Raw genomic sequence first — 23,905 nt, 5'->3', positions numbered from 1 at the left:
GTTAATATCTATTTGTCATAGATTTCCATAAAACTGCAGTCATCTCATCCCCATTATATCAGGTTGCTTTTCCATTTTCAAATAGAGCTCTCTGATTTTAGTTTGTATCCAGAATTACTATTACTTTTAGGTTCCAGTGTTTTCCTGAGAATTCTTCTTTAAATTACGAGGGCCGTTCAGAAAGTAACCTCCGGTTGATTTAAAAAAATACACCAAGTTAAATAAAAATATTTTAATATATACATCTTACAACTACATCTTTGCACTATTTTTCTACATAGTCTCCATAGCGATTGAGGCACTTATCGTATCTCTTCACAAGCTTTGAAATTCCTTCTGCATAAAAATCACCCGCTTGTGCCTGGAGCCAGCCTGTGACCGCATCTTTGAGCTCTTAGTCGTCATCAAACCGCTGTGACCTGAGCCATTTCTTCAAATGCATGAAGAGGTGATAATCACCTGGCGCCAGGTCTGGGCTGTAAGGTGGATGGTTGATAATGTCCCACTTGAAGGACTCAAGAAGGGCCGTTGTTCTGCGAGCAGAGTGAGGACGGACGTTATCGTGCAAAAAAACGATACCGGAAGTCAGCATACCACGGCGTTTGTTCTGTATAGCCCGTCGTAACTTTTTTATTGTTTCACAGTACACGTCTTGATTAATGGTCGTACCACGTTCCATGAATTCAACCAATAACACCCCTTTGGCATCCCAAAACACCGTTGCCATCAGTTTTCTGGCAGAAAAATCTTGCGAGGCTTTTCTTGGTTTGGTAGGCGAATTTGAATGTGCCCACATCTTTGATTGTTCTTTTGTCTCAGGGTTCACGTATTTAATCCAGGATTCGTCACCGGTCACGATTCTGTTTAACATCGTGCACAGAACTTACGGTAACCCAATCTTGCTGTCACTATCTCGTACAAGAGAGTCTTAGAAATCTGTGGAAAACCAGTAGACAACTCCGACATTGAGAAACGTCGATTTTCACGAACTTTTGCATCAACTGTCTGAACGAGTTCGTCAGTCACCAATGATGGTCTACCACTCCTCTCTTCATCATGAACGTTTTCTCGTCCACTTTTAAATAAACGTACCCATTCACGGACAACTCCTTCACTCATAACTCTTGGTCCGTACACGGCACAAAGCTCATGATGAATAGCTGCTGCAGAATATCCTTTGGCTGTAAAAAACCTTATGACAGCACGCACTTCACATTTGGTGGGGTTTTCTATTGCAGCACACATTTCAAACTGCCACAAAAACTAAACTAGCGCAGTTACGACGTTCACTCGACCACAGCTTGATGCCGACTGACCTGTTGAGTGCGTGAACGCACAGATGGCGTCGCTACTCCCCCCACAACCCGCACTGTGACCAATCGGAGGCTACTTTCTGAACCGCCCTCGTATTTCTATTTTTTCAAGATCTCAGATCTTCTTAGTTTAAGTTTTTCTGCTTGATACAGTATTCCCGGCCTTATTACTGTTTGATAGTGTCTTATTTTTGTGTTTAAGGACTAAGAGTTTCTTTTTATAGAGTTCAAGTTTTTTGTCATGGCATGCCTTTCCATCTTTTTTCTTATATTGTTATCCATTCTTGAAGGTATTTAAAATGGCTTGTTTTAGATATTGTGTTGCTGAGTTTGTAGATTTTGTTGATATTTGTCATGGTCTCCCCCCCCCCCCCCCCCCCCCCCCCCACACACACACACACACACACACACACACACACACAAAAATCATATATTCAGTCCTACTTTGTCAGCTTTTCCTATAGTTTTGAAATTTGTTCTTTGGATCTATCCAGTGAGTCAGTAATTAATGCAATTTCGTCTACAAAAGCTGGATAGTCTGATTATTTTACTTGTTGAGTTTCTTCTTAATTGAACACCCCTAGTATCAATGGATTTCTTCCGTTCTCTCACTGCCTTCTCTAATGCACAAAAAAAAGTAGTAGTACTTCTGCTTTTATTTCAAATACTCTTTGACAGTTCCCTATAAATTTTACTCTCAGTGTTGTGTTTAAGTTCCTTTAATTATTCCTGTTGTTTTATTATCAAGTCTAGATTCTTTTATAGTGTTGATTAATGTAGTTCTATCAGTTTTAAAATCTACAAAACTTACCACACATTACCAGTTTCTGATTTTCCTTTTTTTGTATTGTGTTCTTTAAATTTAGTATTTGCTTTGTACAAGACCTTCCCTTCCTAAATCCTACTTGATATTCTCCTAGTTGTGGGTCAACTATTCCTTCAGATCTCCTCAAAGCGCCTTGGACCAGATATACGTCACTGACGAGAGAGCAGTTCCTGTATAATTATTAGGATATGTTTTCTTTCCTTTTTATGCAGTGGATTTTTTAATGCTGATGTTCTTTCTAATGGTCAGCTGTTTGTTGTCCAAATTTCATTAATGATTTCAGTTAGGCATACAGGATGGTTATAATTAAATTTCTGCTGTTTAAGCTAGTGTGGATGGGAAATTATTTACTTTATGGGTACCCAACTTTATAGGAATGGTGTTCAGACTGTGTGCAGCAGGATTTGCCATTAGGTATGGTAGTGGCACAGCAGTGTAGGATTGAAACACAAATATCAGTGTGCATTACAAGTGCAGACAATCAGCATGGACCTGGAAAGCTATAGTGCCGCTGCTCTTCGCAAGTTATCGTCTTTGTTTCCCCTGTATCCAGCATCGGGCCAGGTTGGGACATTTATGGTGCATCTCCACATTCCTCTATCCCTCCACCGTTCTTCTTTAGTAATTGTTTTGTTCCAGGCCAGCTTCCTTCTTCTTACATCTGTCTTCATTGGGTCAATCCATTGTCCTGTAGATCTCCCTCTTGCCCTCCATCATTTGTTTTGGTATTCTTCCATCTTCCTTTCTTTTCACATGCCTAAACCATTTTAACTGTTTTTCTCAATTCTCTCATACAGTTTTGTTCCTAACACCTTCATTTCTCACTCTGACTCTCCCTAACATACTTCTTAGGAATTTCATTTCACCATCTTGAATTCTACTTTCCTCTCTTCTTGTCATCATCCAAGTCTCCAATGCATATGTCAGCATTGGTGTAAAATATGTCTTGTGCAACACTTCCTTACACTTCATTGGCATCTTCCTTCCCAGACTAAGTAAGCCCCTCACCACTATATTCTTGCTTTTCTCCATACTACATTTCATTCCATACCTCTCAATTTTTTTTCATTTGAGATGTGTGTGTGTTCTTGTACCTCCTTACTAGTGGTTTCCTGCACCATAATGTAATCAGCAGATAGCAATAACTTCATCTCCATCCTTCTATTAGCTTCTTTTGTCTCTTTCACAGTTTCATCTATCACTGTTATAAAGATCAAAAAGGGCTCCAGTCTCGAAGGGTACAGGGCAAAGAAACGATGAGAATCGATCAAGCAACAGTCGGTATTGTAGTTGTAAATTGTCGTAGCTGTGATGGAAAATTACCAGAGCTTCAAGCACTGATAGAAAGCACTGAAGCTGAAATTGTTATAGGAACAGAAAGCTGGCTAAAACCGGAGATAAATTCTGCCGAAATTTTTACAGAGGTGCAAACCATGTTCAGAAGGGATAGATTAAATAAAGTAGTTGGTGGTGTGTTTGTGTCTGTTGCTAGTAGTTTATCTTGTAGTGAAGTTGAAATAGATAGTTCCTGCGAATTACTATGGGCAGAGGCTATACTCAACAGTCATACCGAAATAATAATTGGCTCCTTCTACCGACCCCCCGACTCAGATGACATAATAGCTGAACGGTTCAAAGAAAACTTGATTCTCATTACAGTTATAATTGGTGAAGACTTCAATCTACCCTTGATTTGTTGGCGAAAATACATGTTCAAAGCCAGTAATAGACAGAAAACATCTTCCAAAATTGTACTAAATGCTTTCTCTGAGAATTACTTTGAACAATTAGTTCATGAGCCCACACGAATTGTAAATGGTTGCAAAAACACACTTGACCTCTTAGCCACAAATAAACCTGATGTAATAGAGAGCGTCATGATGGATACAGGGATTAGTGAACACAGGGTCATTGTAACGAGGCTCAAAACCATATCAACCAAAACCACTAAAAATAAACGCAGAATATATCTATTTAAAACAGCAGATAAAAATTCACTTAATGCCTTCCTAAGAGAGAGTCTCCATTCCTTCCAAGCTAATTATGTAAGTGTAGACCAGATATGGATCAAATTCAGTGATACAGTATCGGCAGCAATAGATACATTCATACTGCATAAGTTTATAAGAGACGGGACTGATCCACCATGGTACACAAAACATGTCAGAACACTGTTGTGAAGAAGCAACGAAAAAAGCATGCCAAATTCAGAAGAATCCAAAATCCCCAATACTGGCTAAGTTCCACGGAAGCTCGAAATTTAGTGCAGACATCAATGTGAGGTGCTTTTAATAGTTTCCACAATGAAACATTGTTTCAAAATATAGTAGAAAACGCAAAGAGATTCTGGTCGTATGTAGAATACACCAGTGCAAAAAACAGTCAATACCGTCACTGCGCGATAGCAATGGAAATGTTACCAATGATGGTGCCACTAAAGCGGAGTTACTAAATACAGTTTTTCGTAATTCCTTCATGAAAGAAGACGAAGTAAATATTCCAGAATTCGAAACTAGAACAGCTGTTAGCGTAATTGACATAAAAGTACATATATTAGGTGTTGCGAAACAACTCAAATCACTTAAGAAAGGTAAGTCTTCAGGTCCAGATGGTATACCAGTCAGTTTCCTTTCAGAGTACGCAGACACAATAGCGCCTTTCTTAGCAATCATATACAACTGCTCACTTGACAAAAGGTCTGTTCCTAAAGACTGGAAAGTAGCAAGGGTCACACCAGCATTCAAGAAAGGAAATAGGAGTAACCCATTTAATTACAGACCCATATCACTGACCTCATTTTCCAGTAGGATTTTGGAACATATACTGTACTCGAACATTATGAATCACCTTGAAGAAAATGGCTTATTGATACATAAACAACATGGATTCAGAAGATATCGTTCCCATGAAGTAATGAGTGCTGTCGCCAAGGGATCTCAGATCGATTCCATATTCCTAGATTTCCAGAAGGCTTTTGATAATGTTCCTCACAAGCGACTATTAATCAAATTGTGTGCATATGGAGTATCATCTCAGTTATGTGACTGTTTTTGTGATTTCCTCTCAGAGAGGTCACAGTTCATAGTGATAGACGGTAAATCATCGAGTAGAACAGAAGTGATATCTGGCGTTCCAGAAGGTAGTGTCATAGGCCCTCTGCTGTTCCTGATTTATGTAAGTGATCTAGGTAATCATCTGAGCAGCCCCCTTAGATTGTTTGCAGATGACGCTGTAATTTACCGTCTAGTAAAATCGACAGACAATCAGTTCCAATTACAAAATGATCTAGAGAGAATTTCTGTATGGGGCAAAAAGTGGCAATTGGCACTAAACAAAGAAAAGTGCAAGGTCATCCACATGGGTACTAAAAGAAATCTGATAAATTTTGGGTATACGATAAATCGCACAAATCTAAGGACTGCCGATTCGACTAAATACCTAGGAATTACAATTACGAGCAACTTAAATTGGAAAGACCACATAGATAATATTGTGGGGAAGGCAAAACAAAGACTGTGCTTTGTTGGCAGAATGCTTAAAAGATGCGAGAAACTCACTAAAGGGACAGCCTACATTACACTTGTCCGTCCTCTGCTCGAATATTGCTGCGTGGTGTGGGATCCTTACAACGTGTAGGATTTACGGAGGACATCGAAAAAGTGCAAAGAAGGGCAGCTCGTTTTGTGTTATCGCGCAATTGGAGTGAGAGTGTCACTGATACGATACACGACGTGGGGTGGCAGTCACTGAAACAAAAATGGTTTTCTTTGCGGCGAGATCTATTTACGAAATTTCAATCACCAACTTTCTCTTCCGAATGCGAAAATATTTTGTTGATACCCACCTACGTAGGAAGAAAGGATCATCATAATAAAATAAATCAGAGCTCAAACTGAAAGATTTAGGTGTTCCTTTTTCCCACATGCCACTCGAGAGTGGAATGGTAGAGAAGTAGTATGAAAATGGTTCGATGAACCCTCTGCCAGGCACTTAAGTGTGAATTGCAGTGTAACCATGTAGATGTAGAAATAATAATACTGCCTCAGCCCCATAACATTCGTAAACTGATCAGGTCTTCCATCTTCAGTCTGGACACAGCTAAAACTTTTGTCATACATTCCTTTGAAGGAGTGCAATTGTTTGCTAAGTCAAGGAATGTCTTCACTAGATCTTTCTCATACTCCCAATTCTTCTCCACCAGCTCTCTCATAATAAAGACTGGGTCCACTGTTGATCTAAGATATTGAAAGCCATACTGCTCCTCTTCTAACTGATCTTATGCTTTTCCATCAGTCTCTTTTTCTCTACATTAGTTTTGCTATTTGTGATATTATTGTCATCCCTTGCTAGTTTTCACATACTTTTCTGTCTCCCTTCTTAAAAAATGGAATTATTATTCGCTTCCCCCATTCTTCCGGCACACATTTGAGCCTATTTCATTTTAGCAATCTAGATAACCATTTTAGCTCAGTATGTCCAGTTGCCTATATCATCTGCTCATTTATTTCAGCTATCCCAGCTGCCTTTCCTGTTTCCATTCTGCTCAGTGCTAGTTCTGCTCTGAACACTGTAACATCTTTGTCTTTTTCCAGGTCCAGGTCCATATGCTGTATTTCTGCATTATTTTCAGTGCTGTGTTTCACATTTTGTAGTTTGTCCAAGTACGCTTTCTATCTTTCCCATGTCTACTCTTGTCATCTTACTAGCGCTAAGTGTTTATCTTTCACCAGCTTTGTGCAAGTGCTTTCCATCCCCGTACTTCTTTCAATTCCCTAGTATATAAATTCCTCCCAGCTTTTCTTCTGCTAACACTTCTTCACGATTATTGACGCAGTAAAGGAATACGGAGAGATATTCTTAACACTTTGGAGTTCAAGAATGTGATTCAGAATCCCTAATTAACTGGTGATGTGAGAATTGCACCCAGGGGAGACCCAACGACCAATTGCACCACAAATTGTGGAAGTTATTGTTGGCATGGCTGGGAACACTGGATGCAGTCTGTGATCTTCAAGCAGTGCACTAGTTGTTTTTGTTGGGAGAAATCATACAGTGGCTCCTGGGAGAGTGGGGAGCCGTCCATGGGCTAGATAGTTGTGCAGGTAGAGGGGGCATGTGGCAGACAGCTGAGTACCCAATTTCACAGACTAGGGCTTGAGATGGCGTCACACAAGTAGCTGACACATGTTGGGTGGGGGTAATGGGAAAGGGATGGTGTACACACACACACTGTAAGTAGAATGGAAAGACAAAATTGGATAGCACAAAAAAAAAAAAAAAGTACATGTCAAAGGCAAGAGTTCAGAATGTACAAGCATGATTGCATTTTTGTTTATGTATGAACAAAAAAAGAAGTTTTAAAGCAACTGATTTGCAGAACATGAATCACTGGACATCATATGTGATTAAAAAAACAGGTTGTTAGTATTTGAATTTAATTTAAAACACATGAGAAAAGTCCATTTACATTCATAATTGTAACAGTGCTGGAAAGTAAATTAAATTAACCACAATGAAGGGGCTTCATTGAGATCCATCTTATCAGAAAATAGTTGTAAGTATTTGCTTTCATGTATGTGCTGACAAACAACAGTAACAACAATAATCTTATCTCTTATCTTCAATAGGGTTGGCTTAACTGCCAGAGAAACAAATCTGAATGTGGAATTGTAGAAGAAAACAAGAAGTCAGAATTTAGGGATCCTTCACAATAAGGAAGAGAGACAGAATGCACTTTGTGAATGATTTTAAACTGAAGCCGGTGTAAGTAATTAGATGTGATAATGCCAGGTATAACTTTTTTTAAGTGCAATTTTATGCTATGGTCTGCTTGGAGACCATTACTCTATACATCTCAGATATTGTCATGTGTTATCTCCATATTTTTACTTGTGGAGAACTGGACCAAAGTTATGTGCTCAATATTGGGACCACCAGTCTGAGTTATTTCTAACATTGAAGACAGTTACTGAACGTATATATATTCTGTAATGTTCAAATTTATTTTTGTACATAATATAAATTAGTTGTATGAAACATCAGAAAATTATAGATTTTAGAGTACAAGAAAAGAAAATATCAGGTGTTTCATATCATATTTTAAGAGTAAAACAGATAAGGAAGTAGTCGTAGATACCATTGTGCTTTAAATACTATAATAAGTGTTTTAAACCAAAGATTATTGCTATGTTGAAGGAATCTCACATGACAGTTTTTGTGAATGGCATTAGGGTACTGCTTTGATGGATTTACTTCACACTTTATGTACTTCTAAATTGATTTTTTTTCTTCTTCCATGTATCATTTTGTACAGATTTGCTGTATGAAATTTCAGCATGTTGAGTGTTAATGTTCTTAACCTCTGGCTACTTTCTCATTTGCGTGGGAGTGGGGACAACGCAGTAACAATTTGGAACAATGTGGGGGAAAGGATAAATGTCAGAATGAGTGGTATATCTTTTTCTCCTTCATAGTTCATTTAATATAGCCAAAATTCATTTAATGATTCATTACAGTTAGATACCTCCCATATAAAGCTACAGAATTAATTTATTTACAAGTGTACCTATTGTTTGCAAGAATATGCATTCAGAACTGAAAGCATACAGTGAGGTATGCCAACTTGTGCCTGATAATATTGGTAAAACTTCCTGAACACCCTCTACACAGTTTTGTTACTCACCTTGCTTTAGCTGTCAAGAGTTCAGACAACTTACATATCACAGGTTTCAGATGTTAGCACTGCCAAAGAAACATAACCACATTCCAAAGTGGAAAGAAACCCAGAACTTCATTCTCTGGTTACTAGTGTGTGTGTGTGTGTGTGTGTGTGTGTGTGTGTGTGTGCCCCATTAAAGTATTCTATATTATATCCATAATGATCTCCAACCTTCTCTTTTTTCATACAGCCCCAGAATGGGAAATAAACTAGAAGTTTTATTTTGCAACACCAGGCAAATAAATAACACTGTGTCATTGTTTTTTCATGATGTAGTTATCAATTAAAGATCTCAACTTTAATAACTAACTTTTTATTATATGCAGTTTGAGGTGTGATACTGAATTTTAACACACTGACCACAAGTTTCACAGAATTGCTGTTAAGTAGATAGCACACTGATTTTGCTAGTCACTTTCAGCTTTCTGGAAGAAGTCTTTGGAACACCTGATATTTTCTAAATCATTACTAATGCCTTAATCACTGTTAATGAGGAAAGTTCCTATGTATACCTAGTGATACTTGGACACTACAGTAGGGAGGTTCAGGGTTCTGTTTTCACGTTGTACATATAATTTTTTTCTCTTTGGCCAGTAAGGGTATGGTGGTCTGTGAAGTACAAATGGTGGGTTGTCACCAATAAATAAAATATTTAACAAGTTATATGTATATCAGCTTCTGTGCAAAACAGATATTACTAGTTACCATGTGTGTTAAGTTTACAGATATATAATTGTTATATTTTCTGTGTTAGATTCTTAATTTCGTTTAATATATTGTTGGATTCTATTTTATCTTAATTTGAAAAAGAAACCCATCTTTACTGAATCTGATGCTTCATTAAAAATGAGATTTTAGTCTTAGTATAGTAATCTGTTGCTGGTGATTTACTTGTACACAAAACTGACATTCCATCATGTTTTGATTTTCAAATTACACTGTAGCTTATTTGGTACACAACTGACAGAAACACAAAGCCATCACTTGGAAGTGTTGTAGTATTCACGCTGATTTCCAAATCAGTGCTTGCTGTACTTCAGTTTTAATGTGGCATGACAAATGCCTCTTCTGGGCAGTGGAAAATTTTAATACAATATGCTAGTAATATTTGTAGAATCATAGTTCATTTTAATTGCTCACAGTCCTTTTATTACTACGTTTGGTTGAGTGACACTATATATATTTAAAGGAGGACCATGTAGAGCTTTCCAATGGGGAATAAAAGCATCTTCAGTAAGGATGGGTGAAAGCCATAGTTGTAATTGTTGTTCTGTAGAAAAGAAGAAACATTTCCAGAAGAATTGTATTGCACATCAGTGTGCAATATCTATAGTAAGGAAGAAGCATTCCTAAAGCCATTAACAGTAACACACTTTTTAAAAGCAGAAAGACCAAAAAGGGTAGTGATAGTCGTCTGAATGTGTCATGATTACATACAATGGTTTGAAACTGCTAGAGAAGTGTTAGGTTGTTATCTTTTTGTGTGAGGAAAGCAATTTTTTTAGGGATTTGACGAGAATGGTATGAGTATCATAAATAAGGCAGTATCTAGAGTACAAAACCTCTGCAAATTATACAGTCGAGCAATGGGTTCCTTATAGGTCTGCATGTGTAAGAATTACTTTACCAACATACTTTTTAATTTCCTTAAACTGTTGTCATAGAAGGTTAAAGAAAAATTAAACTCTTTTCATTTGCATGCAAGAAGCATTACAGCTCACATCACTTTTTAAAATTATACTTAAGCTAACAAAAAGAGAATGCAGTATATTGATTTATTAGGATTGTGTAACTTGAAAAGTATGCCCTGCTGTAAATATTGAATCTGAGAAATTTTAAATACCATTATTTTGTTAGCGGAAGTAAAAGACAATATATTTGTTGATTTGTCAGTCACCCATAATTTACTCTGAATTTTGTTTCATCTTTACTTTTTTTTAAAAGTGCTCAGGAAATTGTCTAAACTTTCCCCAGGTGTTTTGTGTAGCTCATTGTCGTAGATGTTTCCAACATTGTTACTTGTTGCAATAATTACATGCTTAGTTAATATCAACTGTCTTTTCAGTTGTCCCCACCCTTTCTGTTGTGTATATTACCTGTCATTTCACAGTCAGTGTGTTTCTCAAAACTGACGTAGTACTTACGTGGCTCTTAGGAATTATTTTTCCCTATTAAATGCAGTACAGTTCCAAGCATTTATTACAATAGTGAACGTGTATAATTTTGTTTAAGATGATTCCAAAACTTTTGTTTGAATGTATGCTATACTTTGTATGCATTACATTAACGACATGTCAGACATTCACGTCTACTGAGAGTGAAGAACAAAATTAGTAATTACAGAACAGAATGATTTGCATGCTGTTTCTTCCCACCTGTAATAGTTTGGGAGGCTGTCATCTATATTTTATTCCTAAATAAAATCAGCAGTTTATATTTTTGGGGAAGATCAAACGTAATAATACGCAGTATAAAAATTCATAATGTCATGTGAAGTGTAAAGAGTACATTACAGCAGCTTTGACGAAATGCGATTTTTTTTTTTTTTTTTTTTTTTTTTTTTTTTAACTTTGATACTGTCCAAATTATAATGATGTAACTGACAAATTTTAAATGGGTCAATCAGTTTAAAAACTTAACAACAGTCTAAATTTTTCATGCAATTGTAGCATTCCATCAGTCAGTATATATTCATGGGAGTTTTTATTCATGTGTGTCTCATCATTTTCTGATGTGGAATGTAAATATAAATGATTTGTCACATTGTCTTATCACAGAATTGTGTTTTAGTTGTTAGTTTGTGATCACTGTTCAGAGCACTCGCTGTGTTTTTGTACTTACCTGTGGAATTATATTGTGATTAAGGAGTGTGTTGTGCCTAATATATTGTTTATCTGAATATATGGAAGATTTTATGACTGTTGCAATGTCAATGAAAATGTGGGTATTTATGAAGGGTATTTAAAATGTTTGAAATAGTTTTATCACGTGTGTTGTTTGATATGCAAACTTGCAAAGTTATTGTTGGAGTGTTTCAACTATGCATTTTTAATATGGCAGATTCATGTTATCCTTATACACCAAATGTACACATTTCAGTGAAATAAATTGTTGTAGAAATCTTTGTCTAAAAACTACTATATTAAGCTGTATGCCAGACATTCGCCCAAATTTGATGGAAGGTATATTAAATTTCAATTGCATATTGTGATAACACTTTTGCTAAAAATAACAGACTAACTCATTACCTTACTACAGGCAGCATCAGATACTACAATATTGTAATGAAAATTTAGGATCTGTGATCAGATTAAGTTTAGTTAAGGTACAGCCATCAGAGAGGCAGGTATGGTGTTGCACTTGACAATGGGAGTAAAATATGTTCACAGGATTTCTAGGAGAGAGGGGAATGAACAATGTGAAGCTATAGAGAAATACATAAAGGCTGTAAGGTAGTGATATTTTTTGCCCCTACTGCTTAATCTATACATCAAGCAATGACTATAATAAAAGGTTCAGGAGCATGATTAAAATTAAGAGAGAAAGGATATTGCTACCCGTGGTGAACATGAGGAAAAATTGTAGTAAATTTAATAAAGATGAAAGTAATTAGGAGTAGCGGAAGTCAAGTAATTCTGCTGCCTTGGAAACAATGAGAACTTAAAAATCTGATTAGCTAAGGCAAAAAGGTCACTCCTGGCCAAAAGAAATCTGCTAATGTAAGACACAATCTTAATTTAGAGGAAGAAAATTGTGAGAATGTATGTATGAAGCACAGCACTGCATGATAGTGAATCATGGACTGCGGGAAAACAGAGAAAGAATCTGATTGGTTTGATCTCAGTCAGAACACTGGCTGGTGGAAGGGGTATTGATCCTGAATGTTGAAATTTTGAACGGTGCAAATCGGAGATCTCCCTCTTCAATGAACCGTGAAACTTGGTATATATTATTTTTGCCATTTTCAATTATTTGAATAGTTCAGCTTCATGCAGGATTGGCTTCAGCAAACTATAAATAAATATTGGCCAATGGGTCAAAGTTATACGAGCCAAAAGCTCCAGTGTTCCTGGGGGAGAAAAGACTCACTAATGAAGCACTTTCCAGAAATGCTTTTTTTTAAGTTTTAGCACCCCTATCAGGAAGATGTATAGCACCAGTGACACCTCTTGATTATCAATTATTCCCATCCAGTGTTTAATTTTTTTACACTTAGAAACATGGTATACAGTGAAGCAAACATCCTCTCTTTATGCCACAGGTTTTTCATTTGTTGCTATAAATAATACTAACACAACACATTTCATTACAGAAATAGCACACATTCTTAATACAGCACAAGTTTTTTTTTTCTTTTTTTTTAATTCCTTAATACTTCAGAAGGAGTTAGATATGTCAGAACAGCAAAACTTTGCTTTCAACAAAAATAAATGCTGCACTTAACATAACATGATGTAGTCATCTCTTTGCAAATTTATTTACATATTCACGAACTTTGCTTCGAAATGCATCCTTGTCCCTAGTGTAAAGCTCTGCTGCCTCTATGTTGAGTGGATCATCAAAATTCAGAAGATCCTGTAAAAGAAAAACATTTAGAGGGTTTTTGATTTGTAACATTATTACATTTACAATTTGTACAGAAACCAGATGGCAGTTATAAGAGTCGAGGGGCATGAACGGGAAGCAGTGGTTGGGAAAGGAGTGAGACAGGGTTGTAGCCTCTCCCCGATGTTATTCAATCTGTATATTGAGCAAGCAGTAAAGGAAACAAAAGAAAAATTTGGAGTAGGTATTAAAATTCATGGAGAAGAAATAAAAACTTTGAGGTTCGCCGATGACAGCAAAGGACTTTGAAGAGCAGTTGAACGGAATGGACAGTGTCTTGAAAGGAGGTTATAAGATGAACATCAACAAAAGCAAAACGAAGATAATGGAATGTAGTCAAATTAAATCGGGTGATGCTGAGGGGATTAGATTAGGAAATGAGACACTTAAAGTAGTAAAGGAGTTTTGCTATTTAGGGAGTAAAATAACTGATGACGGTCGAAGTAGAGAGGATATAAAATGTAGACTGGCAATGGCAAGGAAATCGTTTCTGAAGAAGAGAAATTTGTTAACATCGAGTATAGATTTAAGTGTCAGGAAGTCATTTCTGAAAGTATTTGTATGGAGTGTAGCCATGTATGGAAGTGAAACATGGATGATAAATAGTTTGGACAAGAAGAGAATAGAAGCTTTCGAAATGTGGTGCTACAGAAGAATGCTGAAGATAAGGTGGGTAGATCACGTAGCTAATGAGGAGGTATTGAATAGGATTGGGGAGAAGAGAAGTTTGTGGCACTACTTGACTAGAAGAAGGGATCGGTTGGTAGGACATGTTTTGAGGCATCAAGGGATCAGAAATTTAGCATTGGAGGGCAGCGTTGAGGGTAAAAATCGTAGAGGGAGACCAAGAGATCAATACACTAAGCAGATTCAGAAGGATGTAGGTTGCAGTAGGTACTGGGAGATGAAGAAGCTTGCACAGGATAGAGTAGCATGGAGAGCTGCATCAAACCAGTCTCAGGACTGAAGACCACAACAACAACAACATTATTACAGTATAAAACACAAGTTGCCATTTCTGTCAACACACAAGTTGCCATTTCTGTCAACACACAAGTTGCCATTTCTGTCAACACACAAGTTGCCATTTCTGTCAAAACGGCAGAATAAACAGCAAGATGTCAACCGTTATATAATATGTATGGAGTGATTACATGTTCCACAAAATAGTAATGCTGCTTGTGGCAATATCTACGTAACATTAACACAATGCCTTCTCTCCCTCCACCACCCCTTGCTCCCTCCCAGAGAGAGAGAGAGAGAGAGAGGAGAGTGAGTGAGTGAGTGAGTGTGTGTGTGTGTGTGTGTGTGTGCGCGCGCACGCTTGCTTGTGCGTGTGTGCGCTCACTCGCGCGCACACACACACACACACACACACACACACACACACACACACACACACACAGCCGCGCGCAAATAAGTAAACATTTAATGGACAGGAACAAGGTCTGAAAGTCGAATGATCTTAGCCAAATACATGCTTTGTGGATACTCACGAAATACACCCCTCCACCCCCCTTTTTATTAATAAACCATTCAGATATTTAAATATATTACTTACTGTCCACTAAGTTTTGCAGAAGAAATTTTCACTGTAAAAGCAGCAAATGGAATCACACCCAGACAAAAATATTATTTAACAGAATAAATAAAATTTTTGGATATATGGAAGTTGATAATATACAAAATTTAATCCAGAGTGTTGAATAATCATCTTGTGAAGTATCACTTATTAAACAACAATGTACTGGTATAAAAATGACAATGCACTCAAATCAGAATACAAAAGATGAGATTTATTTCAGAATACCAGAACTTACTTCATTTTTATTGTTTTATACTGCACTGTGGTTATTACATTAACTCTTTCTGAACATTAAGTCCAACACAACTGCAGTGTACTGACTATTCTGCCAATCAATGACTTGCATTAATAAAGTGAGCTGTGGTTATATAATAAAGGCTACATATCAGGTGGATGTGAACATTTAATAAGCAAACTGCAGTAATACTATTGCTAAAAACTGTCTTCAGATACCAGACTAATAAATGTATCACTGTCAGATTTTGACAATGGAAATATTTGAGACTGCAAGAGAACTTCTCTTGCTTAAAAGCAGCAAATGGAATCACACCCAGACAAAAATATTATTTAACAGAATAAATAAAATTTTTGGATATATGGAAGTTGATAATATACAAAATTTAATCCAGAGTGTTTAATAAGTGATACTTCACAAGATGATTATTCAACAACAATGTACTGGTATAAAAATGACAATGCACTCAAATCAGAATACAAAAGATGAGATTTATTTCAGAATACCAGAACTTACTTCATTTTTATTGTTTTATACTGCACTGTGGTTATTACATTAACTCTTTCTGAACATTAAGTCCAACACAACTGCAGTGTACTGACTATTCTGCCAATCAATGACTTGCATTAATAAAGTGAGCTGTGGTTATATAATAAAGGCTACATATCAGGTGGATGTGAACATTTAATAAGCAAACTGCAGTAATACTATTGCTAAAAACTGTCTTCAGATACCAGACTAATAAATGTATCACTGTCAGATTTTGACAATGGAAATATTTGAGACTGCAAGAGAACTTCTCTTATTATTTGTTCATTTACCAAAGAAGCAAGAGTACATTTAGTGAAATAAAATTGATCTCACATCCCCATATGACAAGGAAGATGATAATGATTCTAAAAATTAAAGGTTTTTATGAGATGGGTAATCTTCTCCGACAAGATGCTAAAAAAAGTTGTGGCCCTATAATCAGTACACAATGTATGTACTTAACTTACATAACATATCATTAATTTGTTACCCCCTCCCCAGGCAGATTAAAATACACCACTATGAGAAGGTTGTCTCCATATTTGTCAATAATAACCACCCACTGTCACTCCTTACATCAACTCCTAAATATACTGCAGGGTTGTCATCTGACTATGTAGTAATTTGCTACTCCTATCATGGTTCCGATTTCAGAAAGGTCACCTATTTATGAATTTACTGAGCAAGTGATAAAATATTTAATTGTAAAGTATCACTTCGTGAAGGCATTTGATTGTACCAATCATACTATTACATTAAAAAAGTTTTTAATAATCAGCATATGCCTGGTTTTGTTCTTATTTAAGAAACAGAATGCAAGAAGTTACCCTAGGCTGTTTGGTAATACAAAGGGAGATGCCACATCATCTGCATCATGCAAAGTTACTACTGAAGTCCCAGAAGATAAGATCACTATCTCTATGTTCATGATCTACCATTTTACTTGTTTCAGGAGCCAAAATTAATGCTATTTGCATATGATACAAACATTGTTGTGAAGCTAAGCAAAGAAGCATCATCAGAGAAAATAGTTTATGAAATGTTTATTAAAGTTATTTATTTGTTTTGGACAAATGGGCTAGCTTTAAACTAAAAGAGAAAAAAGTCACAGCTCATTCAGTTTTGTCAAGTCAAGAATATCCCATCAACAACTGAGCTGTTCCAACAGTGTATAGGAAATTGGGTACAATATCTTGTTCAACATTTTGAACTTAAGTTTTTTTTGCAACTGCACACACCACAACAGAGGAGTATCTGTTGAGAGGCAAGACAAACTTAATGGCTCCTAAAGAGGGGCAGCAGCCTTTTCAGTAATTGGAGGGACAACAGTGTGGATGATTGACTGATCTGGTTATGTAACATCAACCAAAACAGCCTTGCAGTGCTGGTACTGCGAACGGCTGAAAGCAACGGGAAATTACAGCCGTAAATTTTCCCGAGGGCATGCAGCTTTACTGTATGGTTGAAAGAAGACGGCGTCCTCTTAGGTAAAATATTCTGAAGGTAAAATAGTCCCCCATTCAGATCTCCAGGCGGAGACTACTCAGGATGACGTCGTTATCAGGAGAAAGAAAACTCGCATTCTACGGATCGGAGCATGGAATGTTGGCTTCCTTAATTGGGCAGGTAGGTTAGAAAATTGGGTTTAAAATAGATGTAGTGGGATTTGTGAAGTTCAGTGGCAGAAGTAACAAGACTTCTGGTCAGGTGAATACATGGCTACTATAAACACAAAATCAAATAGGGATAATGCAGGAGTAGGTTTAATAATGAATAGAAAAAATAGGCCCACAGGTAAGCTACTACGAACAGCATAGAGAACGCATTATTGTAGCAAAGATAGACACGAAGCCCATGCCTACCACAGTAGTACAATTTTATATGCCAACTACCTCCGCAGATTACGAAAAGATTGAAGAAATGTATGATGCGATAAAAGAAATTATTCCGATAGTGAGGGGAGACATAAATTTAATAGTCATGGGTGATTGGAATTCAATAGTAGGAAAAGGAAGAGAAGGAAAAGTAGCAGGTGAATATGGAATGGGGGTAAGGAATGAAAGAGGAAGCCACCTGGTAGAATTTTGCATAGAGCATAACTAAATCATAGCTAACACTTTGTTCAAGAATCATGAAAGAAGGCTGTATATGTGGAAAAGGCCTGGAGACAACTGAAGGTTTCAGATAGATTATATAATGGTAAGACAGAGATTTAGGAACCAGGTTTTAAATTGTAAGAAATTTCCAGGAGCAGATGTGGACACTGACCACAGTCTATTGGTTATGAACTGTAGATTACAACTGAAGAAACTGCAAAAGGTGGGAATTCAAAGAGTTGGGACCTGGATAAACTGAAAGAATGAGAGCTTGTAGAGAGTTTCAGGGAGAGCATTAGGGAACAATTGACAACAATAGGGGGAAAGAAATACAGCAGAAGAAGAATGGGTAGCTTTGAGAGATGAAATGGTGAAGGCAGCAGAGGATCAAGTAGGTAAAAAGAGAAGGGCTAGTAGAAATCCTTGCATAACAGAAGAGATGTTGAATTTAATTGATGAAAGCAGAAAATATAAAAGTGAAGCAGGCAAAAAGTAATACAAACATCTCGAAAATGAGATCGACAGGAAGTGCAATATGGCTAAGCAGGAAGGGCTAGAGGACAAATGTACGGATGTAGAGGCATATATCACTAGGAGTAAGATAGATACTGCCCACAGGAAAATAAGAGAGACCTTCAGAGGAAAGAGAACCACTTGTGTATCAGGAGCTCAGATGGGAAACCAGTTCTAAGCAAAGAAGGGAAGGTAGAAAGGTGGGCGGAGTATATAGAGGGTCTCTACAAGGGCAGTGTACTTGAGGGCAATATTATGGAAATGAAAGAGGACGTAGATGAAGATGAAATGCGAGATACAATACTGCATCAAGAGTTTGACAGAACACTGAGAGATTTAAGTCAAAACAAGGCCCTGGGAATAGACAACATTCCATTATAACTACTGAGAGCCTTGGGAGAGCCAAGGCTATCAGCTCTACCATCTGGTGAATAAGATGTATGAGACCGCAATGCCAGTGGAGCTATAGTACAGGCAAAAGTTATCAGCATACAAAGAAGCCAATATGGACGTCCCCACAACTGCAGCTAGCCCATTGATAGCAATTAAAAAGAGACAGACACTCAAGACAGAGCCTTGCGGGACCCCACTCTCCTGGACTCAGGTGGAACCAACTTGCACGCAGAAGGAACGAAGCGACAGAAAATTCTGAATAAAAAGCAGGAGTGGGCCCCTAAGACTCCACCCATGAAGCATAGTGAGAATGTGATGTCGCCACATCGTATCGTACGCCTTCCGCATGTCAAAACAAATGGCAACCAGACACTGACGGTGGGCAAATGCTGTGCGGATGGCAGAATCCATGCAGACCAGATTATCGGTGGCAGAGTGGCCCTTACGGAACCCACCCTGGGATCGAGCCAGAAGTTCCCAAGACTCAAGTAGCGAACTCAAACCTCCAGTTCATCATGCGTTCAAGTAACTTGCACATAACATTGGTGAAGCTAATGGGGCGGTGGCTGTCCACCTCCAGGGGGTTCTTGCCAGTCTTCAACACTGGGATGATAATGCTTTCTTGCCATTGAGAGGGGAACTCACCCTCAACCCAGATACGGTTGAAAAGGTCGAGGTGGTGTCGCTGGCAGTCCACCGAGAGTTGTTTGAGCATCTAATAGTGGATGTGATCCGGCCTGGGAGACGTATCAAGGCAAGCGGATGGAGCACTGTAGGATTCAGGGTAGCACGTATGGAATGAAGGAGTCCTACTTTCCAACCACTCTTTCAGGGAGCAGAAGGCCAGTGGGTAATTCGTAGAAACTGAACTCCCCGAGCATAACGCTCTGCTAAAAATTCCGCAATCGTGTCTGATTCAGTACAGACTGCTCCATTCAGGGAAAGCCCAGGTACACTGACGGGTGTCTGATACCCATAGTCGCCAGATCTTGCACCAAACCTGCCATGGAGATGTGGGTGGCAATGGTGGAGATATACAGTTCCCAGCACTCCTGCTTATCGGGCTCGGGCATGGGCCTGTTTAAGGGTAACGAAGTGTTCCAATGATGAGCGCGGCTTATGACGCTGGAGGGTCCCCTGCGATCTCTAATTGCCTCGGCGATCTCCGATGACCACCAAGGCACAGTCCTCCACCGAGGGAACCTGGAAGAACAGGGAATTGCAGATTCCGCAGCAGAAACGATGCTGGTGGTGATCGTGTGAACCACCACGTCAGTGGTGCCATGAGAAAGAGGCTCAAGAGTGGCAATGGAGGCGAACGAGTCCCTGCCAGCCTTATTCAAAGCCCATCTGGGGAGGCACTCAGGTGATTGATGTTGGGGCAGTGACAGAAAGATCAGAAAGTAGTCACTACCGCACAAATTGTCATGCACACTCCATTGGACAAACGGTAGAAGGCCAGGGCTGCAGGCCAGAAGGTTGATGGCTGAGTACGTGCCATTCGCCAAACTGAAATGTATAGAAGCACCATTATTTAAAAGAGGTAGGTCAACCTGTGCCAACACTTGCTCAATGACAGTGCCTCGGCCTATTGCCACCAATCCACCCCATGAAGGGTTATGGGCATTAAAGTCCCCCAATAACAGAAAATGTGGCAGCAATTGGGTTATCAGCGCAGCCAGTACATGCTGTGGGACATCACCATCCCATGGAAGATGGAGACCCCAGACAGTAACAGCCTGAGGCATCCACACCCTAACAGTGACAGCCCCTAAAGGTGTTTGAAGAGGGACACACACATTGTAAAGAGAGTTACAGACATAGACACAGACTCCAGCAGATACCCTCATAAGCTGCCCGATTCTTATAATAACTGCGATAGCCATGGAGGGCGGGGGTTCGCATCGCTGGAAACCAAGATTCCTGGAGAGCAATGCAGAAGGAAGGGTGAAGGCTGAGAAGTTGTCGGAGCTCAGCAAGGTGGTGGAAAAAAACCGCTGCAGTTCCACCAGAGGATGACATTGTCCACGGCCGAAAAAAGCGTGAAGGAACTGAAGAGGCAGATTATGCCACTGGATCACCTGCTGCCACCAACCAAGTACCCATGTGATTGACTTCCATGGTGTCTGAGGGTCCGGCGAGATCTAGGTCCTCATTGGACGCCAGAATCTCCACCCCATCCTCAGACGCAGAGCTTGTAGGTTGTGGTGGGTTGGGCGCCACCACACATTCCTTGGTCTTAGAGGTGGTCTTCTTGGACTTTTCTCACTGCTCCTTAGGTTTCACTGGCTGGGAGGGCTTCACTGATTCAGTCTCTGGCTTAGAAGTGGGGATGGACATCCCCAATGGGTGGGAGGGTGTTGCTCCCCATGGTCAAGGGGACAGGTGTAGTCTTGTGGCTAGGACAGCCAACTGGAATTCGCTGAACTGATGGGCCCTATCACTGTTGTCGTAGCGGCGGCATAAGAGGAAGTCATTCACACAGAATAAAGTTGTTCATATTTCCTCTTAGCCTCAGTGTAGGTCAGTCGGCCGAGGGTCTTATATTTCATGATTTTCCGCTCTTTCTGTAAAATCCTGCAGTGTGGTGAGCAAGGTGAATAATGATCTCTGCAGTTGACACAGATGGGAGGTGGGGCACATGGAGTATTGGGATGTGATGGACATTCACAATCTGGACGTGTGAGGCTGGAAGTACGGCAGGAAGACATATGGCTGAACTTCCAGCACTTAAAGCACCGCATCCGGCGGAGGGATATAGGGCTTGACACATCGGTAGACCATCACCTTGATCTTCTCAGTCAATGTATCACCCTCGAAGATGAAGATGAAGGCACCAGTGTCAACCTGATTATCTCTTGGGCCCCAATGAACACGCTGGACGAAATGAACACCTCACCGCTCTAAATTGGCGCACAGCTCGTCATCAGGCTGCAAAAGAAGCTCCCTGTGGAATATAATACCCTGGACTACATTTAAACTCTCATTGGGCGTGATGGTAACTGAAACATCCCCCAACTTGTCACAAGCGAGTAATGCCCGTGACTGGGCAGAGAATGCTGTTTTTAACAAAACTGACTCAGAGCGCATTTTGGACAAGCCCTCCACCTCCCCAAACTTGTCCTCTAAATGCTCAACAAAAAACTGAAGCTTCATGGACACAAAGGATTCCTCATCAGCTCTCTTACATACTAGGAAGCGGGGCAAATAAGCTTTGCTGCCATTCTTAACCTTTCGTTCCTCCCATGGTGTGGCCAGAGAGGGAAACGATTTGGGGTCATACGTGTTTGCATGAAATTGAGCCCTGGAAAGCTTAGAGACTGCTGGCGGCTGGCCACCAGCAAGAGAAGATGTGCCACTCTTCATTTCTTGTCATCCGCCCTGATGCCACCCACTCCAACAAGGGCCCTCCCCACAGGTCCCACCCAGCCACAGCAAGGGCCACTGCTGGGAGTCCCGATGCCCTAAGGAGACAGGCATCTACTCCTTGGAATATGTGGGGAGTTAACGGCGCAGGCATCAGCAGAGCGATCCCTGTGTTGTCAAGGGGCTACAACGAACATGGTACATGGTGACCTCAACACAAAGGACTGGCTACCATGCTGGATATCAGGTGCAAAGAAGTCCATGGTGGTCGTCAGCGCAGAAATCGGCACAACACAAAGGATGGCGGAAACTGCACCCAGAAATGTATCCTCACCCAAGAGACGGAGAGTGAGCAGGACTGCAATGCGACAATGAGAAAGCGGGCTAAAGATCTCAATGCACAATGCACCATGTAAGGTGCCCTTCCTCAATTGGCTCGCTCTTGGGAAAAATTTGGATGTATGGATGTCAAACCCCACAGGTGACCATCACATAAAGGCCGAAATGTGAGAGACTCCTTTTATCCTTTTAGTCATCTCTTATGACAGGCAGGAATACCGCGGGCCTGTTCTAACCCCCGCACCCAAAGGGGGAAGTGCTACCTGTCAGAATATTCGCAACAAAGTGACAGGCTTTGATGCACTTCTGTAAAGCGGTAAAGCTCTCATAATACTAGGTACTGAAAACTGGCTGAAACCTGAAATTGATAGCAGTGAGAGTTTTGGAGAAAAGTTAAATGTACATCAAAATGACAGGCTAATGGGAAATGGAGGTGGTGGATCTGCCACCGCAGATAAGAAACTCAAATCCACCAATATAGAAATTAAAGCTGCATGTGAGACTGTTTGGGCATGACTCGTTATCAGGGGTGGGCACAAAATGCATTTGGATCTTCCAGTCGCCCACCAGGCTCATCTCCTGATGTAACTGAAAACTTTGGAGAAAACCTCAGTTCACTTGTATGCAAGTTTCCCAATCATGTTGTAATCACTGACTGAGACTTTCACCATCCAACAATTAATTGGAAAAGTTACAGTCTTGTTAGTGATGGGCATGATAAGAGATGCTGTGAAACCTTACTACATGCCTTCTCTGAAAACTAGTTAGAACAGATAGATAGGAACCCCATGATGGAAATATGTTGGATCTAATGGCAAAAAATAGACCTGACGCCTTTGAGGGTGTCCACATTGAAACTGGTATCAGTGATCATCATGGGTTGTGGCAGCAATGATTACCAAAGTACAACTAAAACAATCAGAAAGATATAAATGTTCAGTAAACTAGATAAAAAAATCAGTAGTACCATAGCTCAATGAGGAACTTGAAACTTTCAGCACATGGCAGGAGCATGTACAAACTTAAAAGAATCGTTGACCATGCACTGGATAGATATGTATCCAGTATAGGCATAAAACACAGCATAGAACTAGAGAGTGAGAGAGAGAGCGAGAGAGAGAGAGAGAGAGAGAGAGAGAGAGAGAGAGAGAGAGATGCTAAAAGGAACACATTTGGCTGTCAAGAGGGCAATACATGAATCCTTCAGTGACTACCATTGCAGAATACTGTCAAACGACCTTCCACAAAACCCCAAGAAAATCTGGTCATATGTAAATGATGTTAGTGGCACCAAAGTTATTGTCGAGTCCTTAGTGAATCAGACAGGAACTGAAACTGAGTGTAGCATAGCAAAAGATGAAATGCTTAACTCCGTTTTCTAGTGT

The 23,905-nt window shown here is 39.4% G+C and overlaps 2 protein-coding genes across 4 annotated transcripts in view; one reads left to right on the top strand and one right to left on the bottom strand.

The window, feature by feature from the left end:
- LOC124613797 overlaps positions 1 to 8,805 on the top strand; it is a 32,346-nt gene extending 23,541 nt beyond the window's left edge. Inside the window, exon 3 of the mRNA XM_047142519.1 lies at positions 7,767 to 8,805. Within this exon, the coding sequence (XP_046998475.1) occupies positions 7,767 to 7,853 (87 nt within the window). The 3' untranslated portion in view covers positions 7,854 to 8,805. The remainder of the gene's footprint in view (positions 1 to 7,766) is intronic.
- A 3,167-nt stretch (positions 8,806 to 11,972) lies between these two features.
- LOC124612392 (NEDD8-conjugating enzyme UBE2F-like) overlaps positions 11,973 to 23,905 on the bottom strand; it is a 70,506-nt gene continuing 58,573 nt past the window's right edge. The window contains exon 6 of one of the 3 annotated variants that reach the window (XM_047140572.1): positions 11,973 to 13,432. In XM_047140572.1, the coding sequence (XP_046996528.1) occupies positions 13,316 to 13,432 (117 nt within the window). In that variant the 3' untranslated portion in view covers positions 11,973 to 13,315. The remainder of the gene's footprint in view (positions 13,433 to 23,905) is intronic. The other 2 variants (XM_047140571.1, XM_047140570.1) reach the window with 2 other exon arrangements.

Source organism: Schistocerca americana, chromosome 4 (assembly GCF_021461395.2).
Source record: "Schistocerca americana isolate TAMUIC-IGC-003095 chromosome 4, iqSchAmer2.1, whole genome shotgun sequence".
NCBI classification, from domain to species: domain Eukaryota; kingdom Metazoa; phylum Arthropoda; class Insecta; order Orthoptera; family Acrididae; genus Schistocerca; species Schistocerca americana.
The sequence above is the reverse complement of the archived record's forward strand: the minus strand, read 5'-3'. Positions and strand labels throughout refer to the sequence as shown.